The 13491-nt window shown below is 53.3% G+C and overlaps 1 protein-coding gene across 1 annotated transcript in view; it reads left to right on the top strand.

Annotated features, from left to right (window-relative positions):
• Nucleotides 1-11937, top strand: part of FBN3 (fibrillin 3) — a 60162-nt gene extending 48225 nt beyond the window's left edge. The window contains exons 57-64 of the mRNA XM_060006460.1: nt 295-420; nt 979-1101; nt 1278-1394; nt 6000-6128; nt 6217-6336; nt 7977-8211; nt 8986-9133; nt 11605-11937. Of these exons, the coding sequence (XP_059862443.1) occupies nt 295-420; nt 979-1101; nt 1278-1394; nt 6000-6128; nt 6217-6336; nt 7977-8211; nt 8986-9133; nt 11605-11937 (1331 nt within the window). The remainder of the gene's footprint in view (nt 1-294; nt 421-978; nt 1102-1277; nt 1395-5999; nt 6129-6216; nt 6337-7976; nt 8212-8985; nt 9134-11604) is intronic.
• The last annotated feature ends 1554 nt before the right edge of the window (nt 11938-13491 follow it).

Raw genomic sequence — 13491 nt, 5'->3', positions numbered from 1 at the left:
GCTTGTGCGTCCATCTCTGCTTCCATGTATGTGGACGGGGTGCCCTGAGAAGGTGTCGCTGATGAGGCTGTGGTGTGGGTGTGTCCCCACCACGGGGATTCTCAGCGTCCAGCGGAAGGAGTTTCATTCGCCTCAGGGTGGGGTCCACAGGGGCCAGGCCGCCAGCTCTGGGGTGCCGGGAGGGGAAGCAGAGGCTAGCCTTGCCTCCCGGGAGAAGGCTGGTGGGCCCAGGGGAGGCGGCATGCCCTGGTGACCCAGGGGGGACGGCCCCAGCCGAGCCCTGCTTGTCCTCAGACGTGGATGAGTGCCGCGTGCTCGCTCACCTGTGCCCCCATGGTGAGTGCATCAATAACCTTGGCTCCTTCCGCTGCCACTGCCGGTCTGGGTACGCGCCTGACACCACTGCCACAGCCTGCGTGGGTGAGCCCCCTGCCCCACCCCGTGAGCCTCTCCGTGCAGCGCCTGGCACACACCCCCATGAGAAAACCGAGACCAGAGGCAAAGCATCCTTGTTTCTTCCCTCCACCCCCAGCCCATGTGGACCACTTTCCTCCTGTTATCTGGTGCATCCTAAGTTTTTCAGTCACGTTGTGCAGCAGGTGTTCATCTAAGTCAGGGTCGGCAAATTCCTGCCCAAGGGCTGAGTCCAGCCCTCCGCTTATTTTTGTTAATAAAGTTTTATTGGCACACGGCCACGCCTATTTGTTTCCTTACCCTCTGTGGCTGTTTTCCTGCTACAGAGGCAGGGTTGAGTGGCTGGGATTGAGACTGTCTGGTCCGCCAAGCCAAATATATTTACTCTCTGGCTTTTTACAGAAAACAGACAAACAAACAAAAAAACAGTTCCTTGTGTAAGCCCACAGATTCTGAATAGCTGGGGTCCGGGAAGGAGGCCTCAGCAGGGTGGGGGTGGGGACCCCAGCCCCTGAGCCCCCAGGAATGTCTGACTGACCCTCCTGAGTGCTGCGTCCCCTCTAGATGTGGACGAGTGCAGCCAGGTCCCCACGCCATGTCCCTTCCTCTGCAAAAACACCAAGGGCAGCTTCCTGTGCGCCTGCCCCCGAGGCTACCTGCTGGAGGAGAATGGCAGGATCTGCAGAGGTGACGTCCCTCTCTCCCCACCTATGCACCATGGGGCTCTGTCCCTGTCCCCCACAGGGGCATCTCACACCCTCCCACTGCATGGGGTCGGGTGCCGTCTCCAGGGTGTCTCCCCTGGGAAGGCCCAAGTCCCGGCGGGCCCTGCCCTGAGCCCGCTGGGACCCTGTGTGCTGCAGACGTGGATGAGTGCTCCTCCAGGCAGCACAACTGCCAGTTCTTCTGCGTCAACACCATCGGTGCCTTCACCTGCCGCTGTCCCCCTGGCTTCACCCAGCGCCACCAGGCCTGCTTTGGTGAGTCCCCTTCGGCCCTCGCAGCTGGTGCTTGGCCCCAGCCTTCACCAAATAAGTGGCAAATGCACAGTGTGTGCCAGACATCAGGGACACAGGGGTGATTAGAACAAAGCCCTTGCTCTGTCGCTGCTTACGTCCTGGTGGCAACTGGGACGTCAGTCTCCTTCCTTGCCTTAGGGACCTGGGAGACCACCCTCAGGAGTCTCTCTGACCTTGGCCCAGGACACCTACCCTCACCCTTGACCTGCCGAGTCTCTCTGCAGAGGGCCTCCCCAGGGTGCCCCCAAAAGCCAAGGGGGTCACGCAATCCAACTGTCACTTCTTAGTGTCTTGTGACCTGAGAGAACCAGACCTCCCCCAAGGGCTGAACCTAGACACGGGTGGCTTCTTTCAGGCTCCCACGAATCCACTCAGCCAACACCTACCAGGCAGTGCTCTAGACCAGAGCTCAGCAGACTCCAGCCCCCAGGTCAAGCCCGGCCCCCTGCTTGCTTTTGTCAATAAAGTTTTATTGGCACACAGCCATGCCCATTCATTTACGTATTGTCTGTGGCTGCATTTGCTACAACAGCAGAGCCAAGTAATTGCAACAGAGTAAAAAATATTTCCTACCTGGCCCTTTACGGAAGCAGTTTGCCTCGTCCTGTTCTAGACCCTGAGGGCACAGCAATTGAACACAAGGGTCAAGCTTGCTGCCTCATGAACCATCCCTTCTGCCAGGGAATGACTAGAAACAAACATAACAGATTACCACTGTAGCGTGTTAGAAGGTGATGTGGGACATGAAAGAAAGAAAAAGTAGAAAGCAGGGGAAGGCAATCAGGAGGGCTACAATATAATTCTATTTTTTAAGTGAGATATAATTGACGTGTAACATTATATTAGTTTTAGGTGTACAACATAATGACTCGATATTTATGTATATTGCGAAGTGATCACCGCAGTAAGTCTAGTTAACATCCATCATCACATAGTTACAAAATTTTTTTCTTGTGATGAGAACTCTTAATATATACTCTCTTAGCAACTTTGAAACATACAGCACAGTATTATTTTTTTTTCCTTAACAGATTTTTTAATTTAATTTTTATTTTATATTGGGGTATAGTTGATTTACAATGTTGTGTTAGTTTCAGGTGTACAGCAAAGTGAATCAGGAATACATAGACACATACTTAGTCTTTTTCAGATTCTTTTCCCATATAGGGTTATTACAGAATATTGAGTGGAGTTCCCTGTGCTATACAGTAGGTCTTCGTTGATTATCTATTTTCGTGTGTGTATATGTTAATCCCAAACTCCTAATTCATCCCTCCCCCTCACCTTTCCCCTTTGGTAACCATAAATTAGTTTTCTAAGTCTGTGAGTCTGTTTCTGTTTTGTAAATAAGTTCATTTGTATCATCTTTTTAGATTCCACATATAAGTGATATCATATAATATCTGTCATGCTCTGACTTACTTTGCTTAGTATGATAATCTCTAGGTCCATCCATATTGCTGCAAATGGCATTATCTCATTCAATGCAGTATTATTTATTTATTTATTTATGGCTGTGTTGGGTCTTCATTGCTGTGCACAGGCTTTCTCTAGTCGCAGCGAGCGGGGGCTACTCGTTGTTGCGGTGCACGGGCTTCTCACTGTGGTGGCTTCTCTTTTGTGGAGCACAGGCTCTAGGCGCGCCAGCTTCAGTAGTTGTGGCATGCGGGCTCAGTAGTTGTGGCTCCTGGGCTCTAGAGCTCAGGCTCAGTAGTCGTGGTGCACGGGCTTAGTTGCTCCGTGGCATGTGGGGTCTTCCCAGACCAGGGCTCGAACCCAGTGTCCCCTGCATTGGCAGGCGGATTCTTAACCACTGCACCACCAGGGAAGCCCTCAATGCAGGAAGCCCTCAATGCAGTATTATACAGCCCTCAAGTCACCATGCTGTACATTACATCCCATGACTTATATATTTTATAACTGGAAGTTTGTACCTTTGACCACCTTCTTCCCTTGCAATCACCTCCCAGACCCTCCTCTGGCAACCACAAGTCTGTTCTCTGTATCCGTGAGCTTGGCTTTCTTGTTTTGTTTTTAGATTCCACATATAAGTGGGATCACACGGCATTTGTCTTTCTCTGTCTGACTGATTTCCTCTTAGCAAAATACCCACAAGGTCCAACCATGTTATCACAAGTGGCAGGATCGCCTTCTTTTTTATAGCTGAATAATATTCCATTGTACGTATATAACACATTTTCTTTATTCATCCATGTTTGGGTACTTAGATTGTTCCCAGGTCTTGGCTATTCTGAATAATGCTGCAGTGAACATAGGGGTGCAGGTACCTTTTCAAGTTAGTGTTTTCATTTTCTTTGGATAAATACACCCAGAAGTGGAATTGCTAGGTGGGCTGCAGGAAAAATGGCAAGCCTCACTGAAAGGGGAAAGATTTGAAGGAGGTGAAGGAGTCAGCCGTGTGCATATCTGTGGGAGGAGTGAGCATTCCTAGCCACGAAATGACTGGCATTTCTCCTTTTTCTGTACAGTCAAGTTATTTTCCCTCCTTCTTAAGGTGAGCACACTTACTATGGCATTTGTGTGTGTGCGGCTGTATGCGTGTGCACACAGGGGCTTAGAAGCCCCATGTCCCAATGCCTCTTGTACCCAAGAGAGATTCCAGGTTCCCACAGGGCTGTGCCTGGTGTCAAGAATCTCCATACTCAATAAAGAAGATGTGGGCTTCCCTGGTGGCGCAGTGGCTGAGAGTCCGCCTGCCGATGCAGGGGACACGGGTTCGTGCCCCGGTCCGGGAGGATCCCACGTGCCGCGGAGCGGCTGGGCCCGTGAGCCATGGCCGCTGAGCCTGCGCGTCCGGAGCCTGTGCTCCACAACGGGAAAGGCCACAACGGTGAGAGGCCCGCATACCATAAAAAAAAAAAAAGAAGAAGAAGATGTGGTATATATACAGTGGAATACTACTCAGTCATAAAAAAGTATGAAATAATGCTATTTGCAGCAACATGGATGGACCAAGAGATTACCATACTAAGTGAAGTAAGTCAGACAAAGACAAATACCATATGATATCACTTATATGTGGACTCTAAAATAGAACACAAATGAACTTATTTACAAAACAGAAATGAACTCACAGACATAGAGAACAGACCTGTGGTTGCCAAGGGGGAGGGGAGGGATGGAGTGGGAGTTTGGGACTAGCAGATACAAACTATTGTATGTAGAATGGATAAACAACAAGGTCCTACTGTATAGCGTAGTGAAGTATTGATATATTCAATATCACTCAATAAACCATAATGGAAAAGAATATATTTATGTATAACTGAATCACTTTTGTACACCAGAAACTAACACAACATCGTAAATCAACTATACTTCAATAAAATAAAATTTTAAAACTTAAAAAAAAATCTCCATAGTCAAGGAAGCCTAAATTAGGGTTCCCCCTAGAAATGTAGGGTTCATTCTCCATGACCCCAATCCCAATGCAATTTACCACCATGGACCATGACCACCATAGCAATGTTGCCTGATAACCAGGCCTGTCTTAGCTCAGGCTGCCATGACAAAATATCATAGACTGGGTGGCTTACAAAACAGACATTGCTCACAGTCTGGAGGCTCTAGGTCCAAGATTAACATGCTAACAGGGTCAGGTTCTGATGAGGGCCTCTTCCTGGCTTGCATACGGCCACCTTCCTCCTGTGTCCTCATGTGGTAGGGAGAGAACAAGAGTAAAGCTCTTTGATGTCTCTTCTTATAAGGGCACCAATCCCATCAGGAGGGCCCCACCCTCATGACCTCTTCTAACCCTAATCACCTCCCAAAGGTCTCGCCTCCTCATACCATCACTCTGGGGGTTAGGGTTTTGGGAATTTGGCAGTGGTGGCATTGGGGGTGGGGCGGGGGGGGGGGACACACACATTCAATCCATAACTCTGGCTGACATCCCACAATTGTCAGGTTTCCATGAGGACAGAGTGCAACAGTTACCCCGGGTCATTTTCCCACAGAGAAGGACAAGGGGTTTTGTTAATCTTTTACTCTTAGGTTGAGCACTGTCCCAGTGCTTCATGTGATTAGGTTAATTTAATGCTCACAAAACACAGTGAGGTAGATATTATCATCTCCATGCTACAGCTGACAAAACTGAGGCACAGAGAGGGTAAGTCGGTTGCCCTACGTCACACAGCACTGAGGTGGTAGAGATGAGATTCAAAGTCCTATATGTGCGTGCTCTTAAGTGTTTGTGACAGTTCTGTGAAGTGGGAACCGTTATGGATCTCCTTTCACAGAGAGGGAGACTGAGGCCCAGAGAGGTTAAGATTTGCCTGGGGGACTTCCCTGGCTGTCCAGTGGTTGAGACTCCGCACTTCCAATGCCGGGGCTGTGTGTTCGATCCCTGGTCTGGGAACTAAGATCCCACAAGCTGCATGGTGCAGCCAAAAAATGTGTGTGTGTGTGTGTGTGTGTGTGTGTGTGTGTGCGTGTATGTAAAAGATTTGCCTGGAACAGTTGATCAGGTGGTAGGCCTGGTATCGTGGTGCCTGACATGAACCCCCTAACCAGCAGGTGGCCCTGCCCGTTCTATGTCCTCTGCAGACAATGACGAGTGCTTGGCCCAGCCTGGCCCGTGTGGCACCCGTGGACACTGCCACAATGCCCCAGGAAGCTTCAGCTGTGAGTGCTATCAAGGCTTCACCCTGGACAGCTCAGGCCACGGCTGCAAAGGTAGAACCGGGCTTTGGGTGGGGTCTAGGCCTTGGGGGTGGTCCTGAGGGCTGCCTGGCAAGCCTTCTCTCCTCTCGACATCTCACAGATGTGGATGAATGTGACGGGCCTCATCGCTGCCAGCACGGCTGCCAGAACGAGCTGGGGGGTTACCGCTGTGGCTGCCCCCAGGGCTTCACCCCACACTCCCAGTGGGGCCAGTGTGTGGGTGAGTAGTGGGGGCTGGGAGGAAGCCGACCCCCCACCAGAATCTGTCCAAAGTGGGCAACTGGGAACCACCCCCATGGCAGGATGTTGTGATAAGCACAAGTACCTCAAGGCCGATGGCCTGGTCTGGAAGGTAGTTAGTTCCCTGCTGCTGGGCAGGCTGGGGAGTTAAGGGTCTGCAGAGTCAGCCTGGCAAAGTGGTGGCCGTTTCTTAGGGAGTGATGGTCTGGAGGGCTCAGTGGAGATTCTGAGATAGTATCTGTGATCACTGGGAAAGGAGTACTGGGATTGATTAGTGACGTCTGCCATGGATGTGGCAACGGAAGTGGGTGCATGCATGCTGCATCTTTTGTCATAGCTGTTGCAGACGCCCTTGGTTTGGGGAACTAGCCTTCTGCCTTCCCTCCGACCTTGCCCACTGCACCCTTCTGTTTGCTGCTCCGGGGCCTCCCAATGACAGCCTCGTCCTCACCACCTCTCTTTGTTCCTCCTCTGCAGTCGGGCTTTCACTCTGTACCCATGTAGGGACCACTCTCCTGCATCCTCTCCATCACCTTTCCTCAGATTTCGCCTTCCACCTTCTCTGCTCTGGGCACCACTGCCTGCCCCTCCTGGACTCTCCACCCACAGCCTCTGTGACTCGGCTTTCCCCTCCCTCCCACTGCCTCGGCACTGCCTTCTCTCCAGCTCGTCCTCCTGCCCCTCCTGGTGGGTCCTCAGCTAAGTTCTCCGTCTTTTCCTCTGTCCCTCAGTATTTGTCCCCTGGGGACCCTGCAGACCATTGCCTCTGCTGCCAAGCCCTCTTTCTCAGCCTGCTCCACATTAGTTACTCATTCATTCCTTCGGCGACGGTTTGCCCAGGACCCATGGATACGGAAGTGAGCTGAGATCAGACTCCATCCCTGCCCTCCCATTGTCCAGTCTTCCAGGGGAGACAGGGGTTAATTAGGCCAGTGGTTCTCAACTGGGCACCATTTTGAAGTGTCTTGGAGATAGTTTTTTTTCTTTTTTTCTTTTTTTTTTTTTTTTGTGGTACGCGGGCCTCTCCCGTTGCGGAGCACAGGCTCCGGACGCGCAGGCTCAGCGGCCATGGCTCACGGGCCCAGCCGCTCCGCGGCATGTGGGATCTTCCCGGACCGGGGCACGAACCCGTGTCCCCTGCATCGGCAGGCGGACTCTCAACCACTGCGCCACCAGGGAAGCCCTCTTGGAGATATTTTTGATGGTCACAACTGGGCACTGGGTGCTCCTGGAATTTAGTGGGTGGACACCAGGGATGCTTCTCAACACCCTGCAGTGTGCAGAACGGCCGCCATCACAGAGAATGAAACGGCCCCTAACGAGAATAGTGCCGAGGTGGGGAAACCTTGTTCTAGACCATCCCACCGTTTAACATTCCTGGGAAGTTTTGAGAAATGCTTTAAAGGAGAATTACAGGATGGCGGGGGGTGCTGGGGGGCGGATAAAGGAGTGTAGGGGACAGCAGACCTAGTCCAGAGGCTCACCGGGAGCTTGATGGAGGTTTTGACGTTGGCCTTGGGCTCTGAAGGGGGAACCAGAGTTGCCACGTGGGCACGGGAGGGATGCATGTGGAGGGATCTGGAGATGCGAAGGCTGGCCCCTGCCCCTCCCCCTCTACAGACAAGAACGAGTGTGTCCTGTCACCCGCGGCCTGCGGCAGCGCCTCCTGCCGCAACATGCTGGGCGGCTTCCGCTGCGTCTGCCCCTCCGGCTTTGACTTCAACCAGGCCCTCGGGGGCTGCCAGGACGTGGATGAGTGTGCGGGGCGGGGCGGCCCCTGTAGCTACAGCTGTGCCAACACCCCCGGTGGCTTCCTGTGCGGCTGCCCCCGAGGCTACTTCCGGGCTGGGCAAGGGTGAGGGGCTTGAGCGGGGTGGACACAGACACCCAAACCCTGGGAGTGCACGCACGCACACACACACACACACACACACACGGGCCTGTGCACACGTTCACGTACATACGTGTGCATGGAGAAATGGATGCAGGGGACTTCCCCGGTGGTCCAGTGGTTAAGACTCTGCGCGCCCACTGCAAGAGGCGTGGGGTTGATCCTGGTTGGGGAACTAAGATCCCACATGCTACACACACTGCATGACCAAAACAGAAACCAACAAAAACAAAAACAAAACAAAAAAGAGAAATGGGTGCCGAGGCCCCGTGGCAGCTGTACCTGTGCAGACACAAGCTCACACCCCACGTGGAGTAATTGTCCTGTATGTGCTTAGTGCAGGATGCACGCCTCCCTGTAATACATGGGAGTGTGTGTGAGGCTCACACCTGTGCCAACATGCCCGGGCACCCTCATTCATATATCCCAATGTGCACATGCGTGCAAGCACACGTCAGCATCCAGGGTGCACGCAGGCTCATACACGCATACGCCCCTGGGTACACTCAGGTATATCCTACACCCCTGCACGCACGCAGGTTCACACCTACACCCAGGAAAGCCAAGGGATGCACACACACACGTGTAGGCACGTGCAAATCCGCACTGGCACCTTGGTACACTCGTAGTTGCCCCCACGGGCAGAGTGGCTCCAAATGGAGTGTAGGGGGTGGGAGGATGGTAGGAGAGGTCCCATCAGCCTGCCCTGAACACTTTCCCACCCCTGTCCTGGCTCAGGCACTGTGTCTCTGGCCTGGGCTTCAGCCCTGGACCTCAGGATGCCCCAGATGAGGAGCTGCTCTCACCTGAAGCCTGCTATGAATGCAAGATCAACAGCCAGCCCCCTCGTGACCGGCCACGGCGCAGCCCCCGTGGGGACTATCAGGTGCCATGGGGAATGCACTGGGCATGGGGCACAGTGAGTGGCAGGGAAAGCCAGGGAACCGGCCATGGGTAAGAGGACCAGGCTCCAGGTCACAGCTTGTCCCCTAAGTCATGGTGCCTTTCTGGGTCTTCGTGTAGTTCCTCAGCCTGAGGATTCCCCTTGGGGGCTCTCTGGGGGACACAGGCCCCCAAGCACCCCACCTTGCTCCAGATGAGAAGTCAGGCATCTCCCACACAGGCCCTGGGTGTGATGCTTCCCGTGGATCCCTTCCATGGAGCTTCAATGCAAGAAAAATGCCTTGGGCCCCCCAACCCTGCCTGCACCCTGGAACTTGTCGCCTGTCACCTCCTGGCTGGCAGAGCCCTCCCTCAGAGCCCCCTGGATTTAGCACCAATAGCGCTCAGAGCAGCTAGCTTAACCGCTTCCATCATCCCCTTTCTTCAGCCCCTCTGCACCTCTTTCCTGCACCCACAATGCTCCTGGAGCTATGCTCAGGCCTCCTGAGCCCTCCTTGTCTCTCCCCCACCCCACCCGCCATGCTCTCAAGAACAGCAGAGCAGCCCTGTGGTTTAGTCCCTCTGTCCCCTGGGGCCACTCCAGCTATGACCCTGACCCCACCAGGTTGTGCAGGGAGGGCAGTTTTGTCACAAATTCAGCTTGCTTGTCCTACAGCCGAAAAGTCCTTGCGGCCACTGCTGCCTGGTCTTGCCACTATGCCCCAAAGAATATGAAAGCTAACCACTTATTAAGCACCTGCTGGGTACACGTGCTGCTCCAAGCATTCTGCATTCATTCACAACCTCTCAATGTTTACAACAGCCCTGGGAGGTGTAGGTACCACTATCATCCTCATTTTACAGATGGGGAATCTGACGCTCAGAGAGGTTAGGTCACATGCCCAAGTTACAGAACTAAAACCTGGCAGAGCAGGATGGCAGTCATCCCGGGCCCCTCTGCAGCCACCACCTTCTGAGGTCATTACTTTCTGTTATTTCAAGAAAAAAAAAAAATCACTGAGCACAGAAGCCATTACCCACATCTGGAACCAAACTCCTTCACTCCATAGATTTTACTGAACACCTACTCTGTGCTGGATTCATAGCAAACAAACAAGAAAATGGAGCAACAGTGAACAACACATAAAACACACAATAAAAAAAAAGTCCCTGTCCCCATAGGACTGATATTCTAATAGAGAGACAGATAAGAAATATGTAAAACACATCATATTTTGTAACACATGATAAATATACATGATAAATACTATGGGGAAAAAATGAAGGCAGAAGTGGGAAAGGAATGCTGGGTCTGAGGGGCTCTCAATATTAGATTATCTAAATATGAATGTTCCTTTGCTTTCCTTTTCCTTCTAGTTGTTTCCCCTTTCTGGGAAAAAGAGTGTGTACATATTATTCCCATTGTTACCGTTATTTTTGTAAGCATCACAGGTATAGGGCCCAGTGTCTGTCAGGTTTGCCACTGTGTCACCAGCCCTTGCTACTCAGTAAGAGTGAGTGGAGAGGTTGTCAGGGCTCCTGGCATGGACACAAGCAGATCTGGGCAAAGGCAGGCAGGGTCCTGTGGCTTTGCCTGCAATACCCACGGATTGCCAGCAGGTGTCAGTAAGAGCACATGTCTGAGCAACAGTCCTGGTGAAGGGCTGGGAAACGAATAGTTTTCACTTTCCTGCAACAGCAAAACACTCCATCAGCATGTAAATTAGGCAGAACAAACAGCTCTGCCCAGAGCAAAGGAGAAGAAAGCACAGATAATCTCCTGTGGGATTGGATACATCACCCAGCCCCCATCAGCCTGCCTTTGAGGTTTGCTGGCTTATTCAGGGCCCTGTCCAGCTGCCAGGATCAGGAAGCATTCTGAGGAGCTCAGATAAAGAGGGGTTTGTCATCTGCACACAGGGGGGGGTCTCAGAGGGCGCAGATGCAGGAAGTGCAGCCAGCCTCCAGGAACTGGATAGCTACTGGGCAGCTCCTTTGTATGGCCCAGCAGCGTCTTGTGTTTCTCTCGCTGTGTCTGGGGCTGGCTCGTGCTGCAAGGCCCTTGGTCATGATTCCAGCCACCCCAGACCACCTTTGAGTGACCTTGGGTGCTTTGGGGCCAGATGCCATCTGACTGCCTCCCAGTCTGGGTATCTGAGGGAAAATTCTCCATTTCCTCCACCAGGCTGGCAGGGATTGAACTAAGGCCCCTCAGTTGAAACAAGGGGTCTGGAGTCAACCTGTGAAAAAGTTTCCTTTCCACCTGGGAACCAGCCTCCACCTCTATCCTCTACTATAGCCCAAGCTGACCATTGGCCTTATGGGTGGGGAGGGCTAGACAGGAGTCAAGGGCAGGGAGTGGTCTGTGTTTTCCTCCATTTTAGAGATTGCCTAAAATTCTCCTCTTGGCCCCCTACCCACCGCATTCTGATTTCTCCCAGCCCCTGCCATCATCCACCTGGTCTTTCTCCCCAGGCGAGCCTGGCCAGCCTTGATTCGGAGGCTCCGCTGACCTTGGGCCTGAACCTCTCCCGCCTGAGCCGGGCCGAGCACATCCTAGAGCTGCGGCCGGCGCTGGAGGGTCTGGGGGGCCGCGTCCGCTACATCATTGCCCGTGGCAACGAGCAAGGTTTCTTCCGCATGCATCACCTCCGCGGCCTTAGCTCCCTGCAGCTGGGGCGTTGGAGGCCGGGGCCAGGAACCTACCAGCTGGAGGTGGTGAGCGTGGCTGGGGCCTGGGGCACCCAGCCTGAGGGGTGGCCGGCAGGCCAGGCCTTGCGGCTAAAGGTGCAGCTGCAGCTGCTGTAGTCCAGAGGCACCCACGCCTCACACCTGGCCCCAGGCCCCTCCTGCAGCCCGCTTCCCAGACTCACCACCTGGACACCACCCCCACCCCCCCGCCTCCTTCCACAGGATGTCACTCTGTTTGCTACACCCCTGCCCCACCCCGGGAGACCCTTGACAAGCCCTGGCGTCGATGGGCCCCAGGGTCCCTATGCGGTCCTCCTCTCCAGAGGCGGGAAATACTAGAGCTGGGAGGGATCAATCCCCGGTGGCAGTGGCCGACCAGGTGGAACCCCAAAACTCAGGAAGAGCGAAATGCTATCCTGTGACCTCAAGCGAGCCCAGCCTCTATCCGAGGGACCCCACCATTTGGTGTTTCCTGGAGACAGCAGGCAGCTGCTGTGGCGTGCCCCCTCCACTTCAACAGCCAGGGTCAAGGAGGGCCCTGGGTTTCACTGTATCTGGTCAGTCTCAGGCTTAAACTTCTGCACTGCACGGGGGCTCGGCCCTGGGGGTTGGCGGGACATGGGAACGGGTGGCTAGGGTGGGCCTAGGGCTCGTCCCTCCCAGCAGAAGGGCCCACGGGGCCCCAGCCAGTGTTGCTGACATGCAGCCATGTTCACTCCCACGGGGAGCTGGGCTAGGGTTCTGAGGGTGCTTTTCTATCGGGAGCAGAGACAACAATAAAGTTATTTTGGGTTAAGTCTGTCCCTTGGCAGGTTCTGGCAGTAAGGAGACGCTGCCCTTGGCAGGGCCGGGCAAGGCTCACGTGGCGGGGTAGCAGGAGGCCCCAGGAGGGCAGCAGCTTTGGAAAGGATGCACTTCTGCCTAGGGTTCTGAAGAGGATGTGTGTACGGGAGAGGTGGGTGAAGACCATCCTGCACCTGGGGGTGGGGGACACCATCCCAGGGTGCAGGTAGGTTCTACCAACTTCAGACCTGGGAGTTTGGCACAAAGCCAGGCTGCAAGTGGCAACCATTGGATCCCTTGTGGGTTCACCGTTACTGATAATAATGGCTCATGATTCCTGACCCCATACTATGTACCAGGCACCATTCTAAGCATTGTACAATTACTGACCCATTCAGTCCTTGTGACTGAGTCCAAGCTCATACTACTCGCCACACGACAGGCCAGTAAATCGAGAGACGAGTTGTTGGGACAAGGAATAGCGACTTTATTCGGAAAGCCAGCAAACCGAGAAGGTGGTGGACTCGTGCCCCAAAGAACCATCTTGCCTGAGTTAGAATTCAGGCTTCTTTTATACTAAAAGGGGAGGGAGTAAAGTCAAACCAATTTCCTTGTTCTGGTCAGCTTCTGGAGGGGATGTGTTCATTTCTTCCTGCAGACATTCACAGGTGGGCCTGGCCTGGATGTTTCCTGTGAGCTAAACAAAGGTATTTTAGCTCAGCACTCATTACCTGGGAAGCAGGGTTCCTGGCCCAAGATGGGCCATTATGTATAATTTAAGCTTATAGGCAACATCCCTTTAGTGATTAACTTATAATAGAATATAAAAGTTCTTCCTGGGCTTCCCTGGTGGCGCAGTGGTTGAGAGTCCGCCTGCCGATGCAGGGG

Source organism: Delphinus delphis, chromosome 3 (assembly GCF_949987515.2).
Source record: "Delphinus delphis chromosome 3, mDelDel1.2, whole genome shotgun sequence".
In the NCBI taxonomy this organism is placed as follows: domain Eukaryota; kingdom Metazoa; phylum Chordata; class Mammalia; order Artiodactyla; family Delphinidae; genus Delphinus; species Delphinus delphis.
This window is presented reverse-complemented; position numbering and strand designations above follow the sequence as displayed.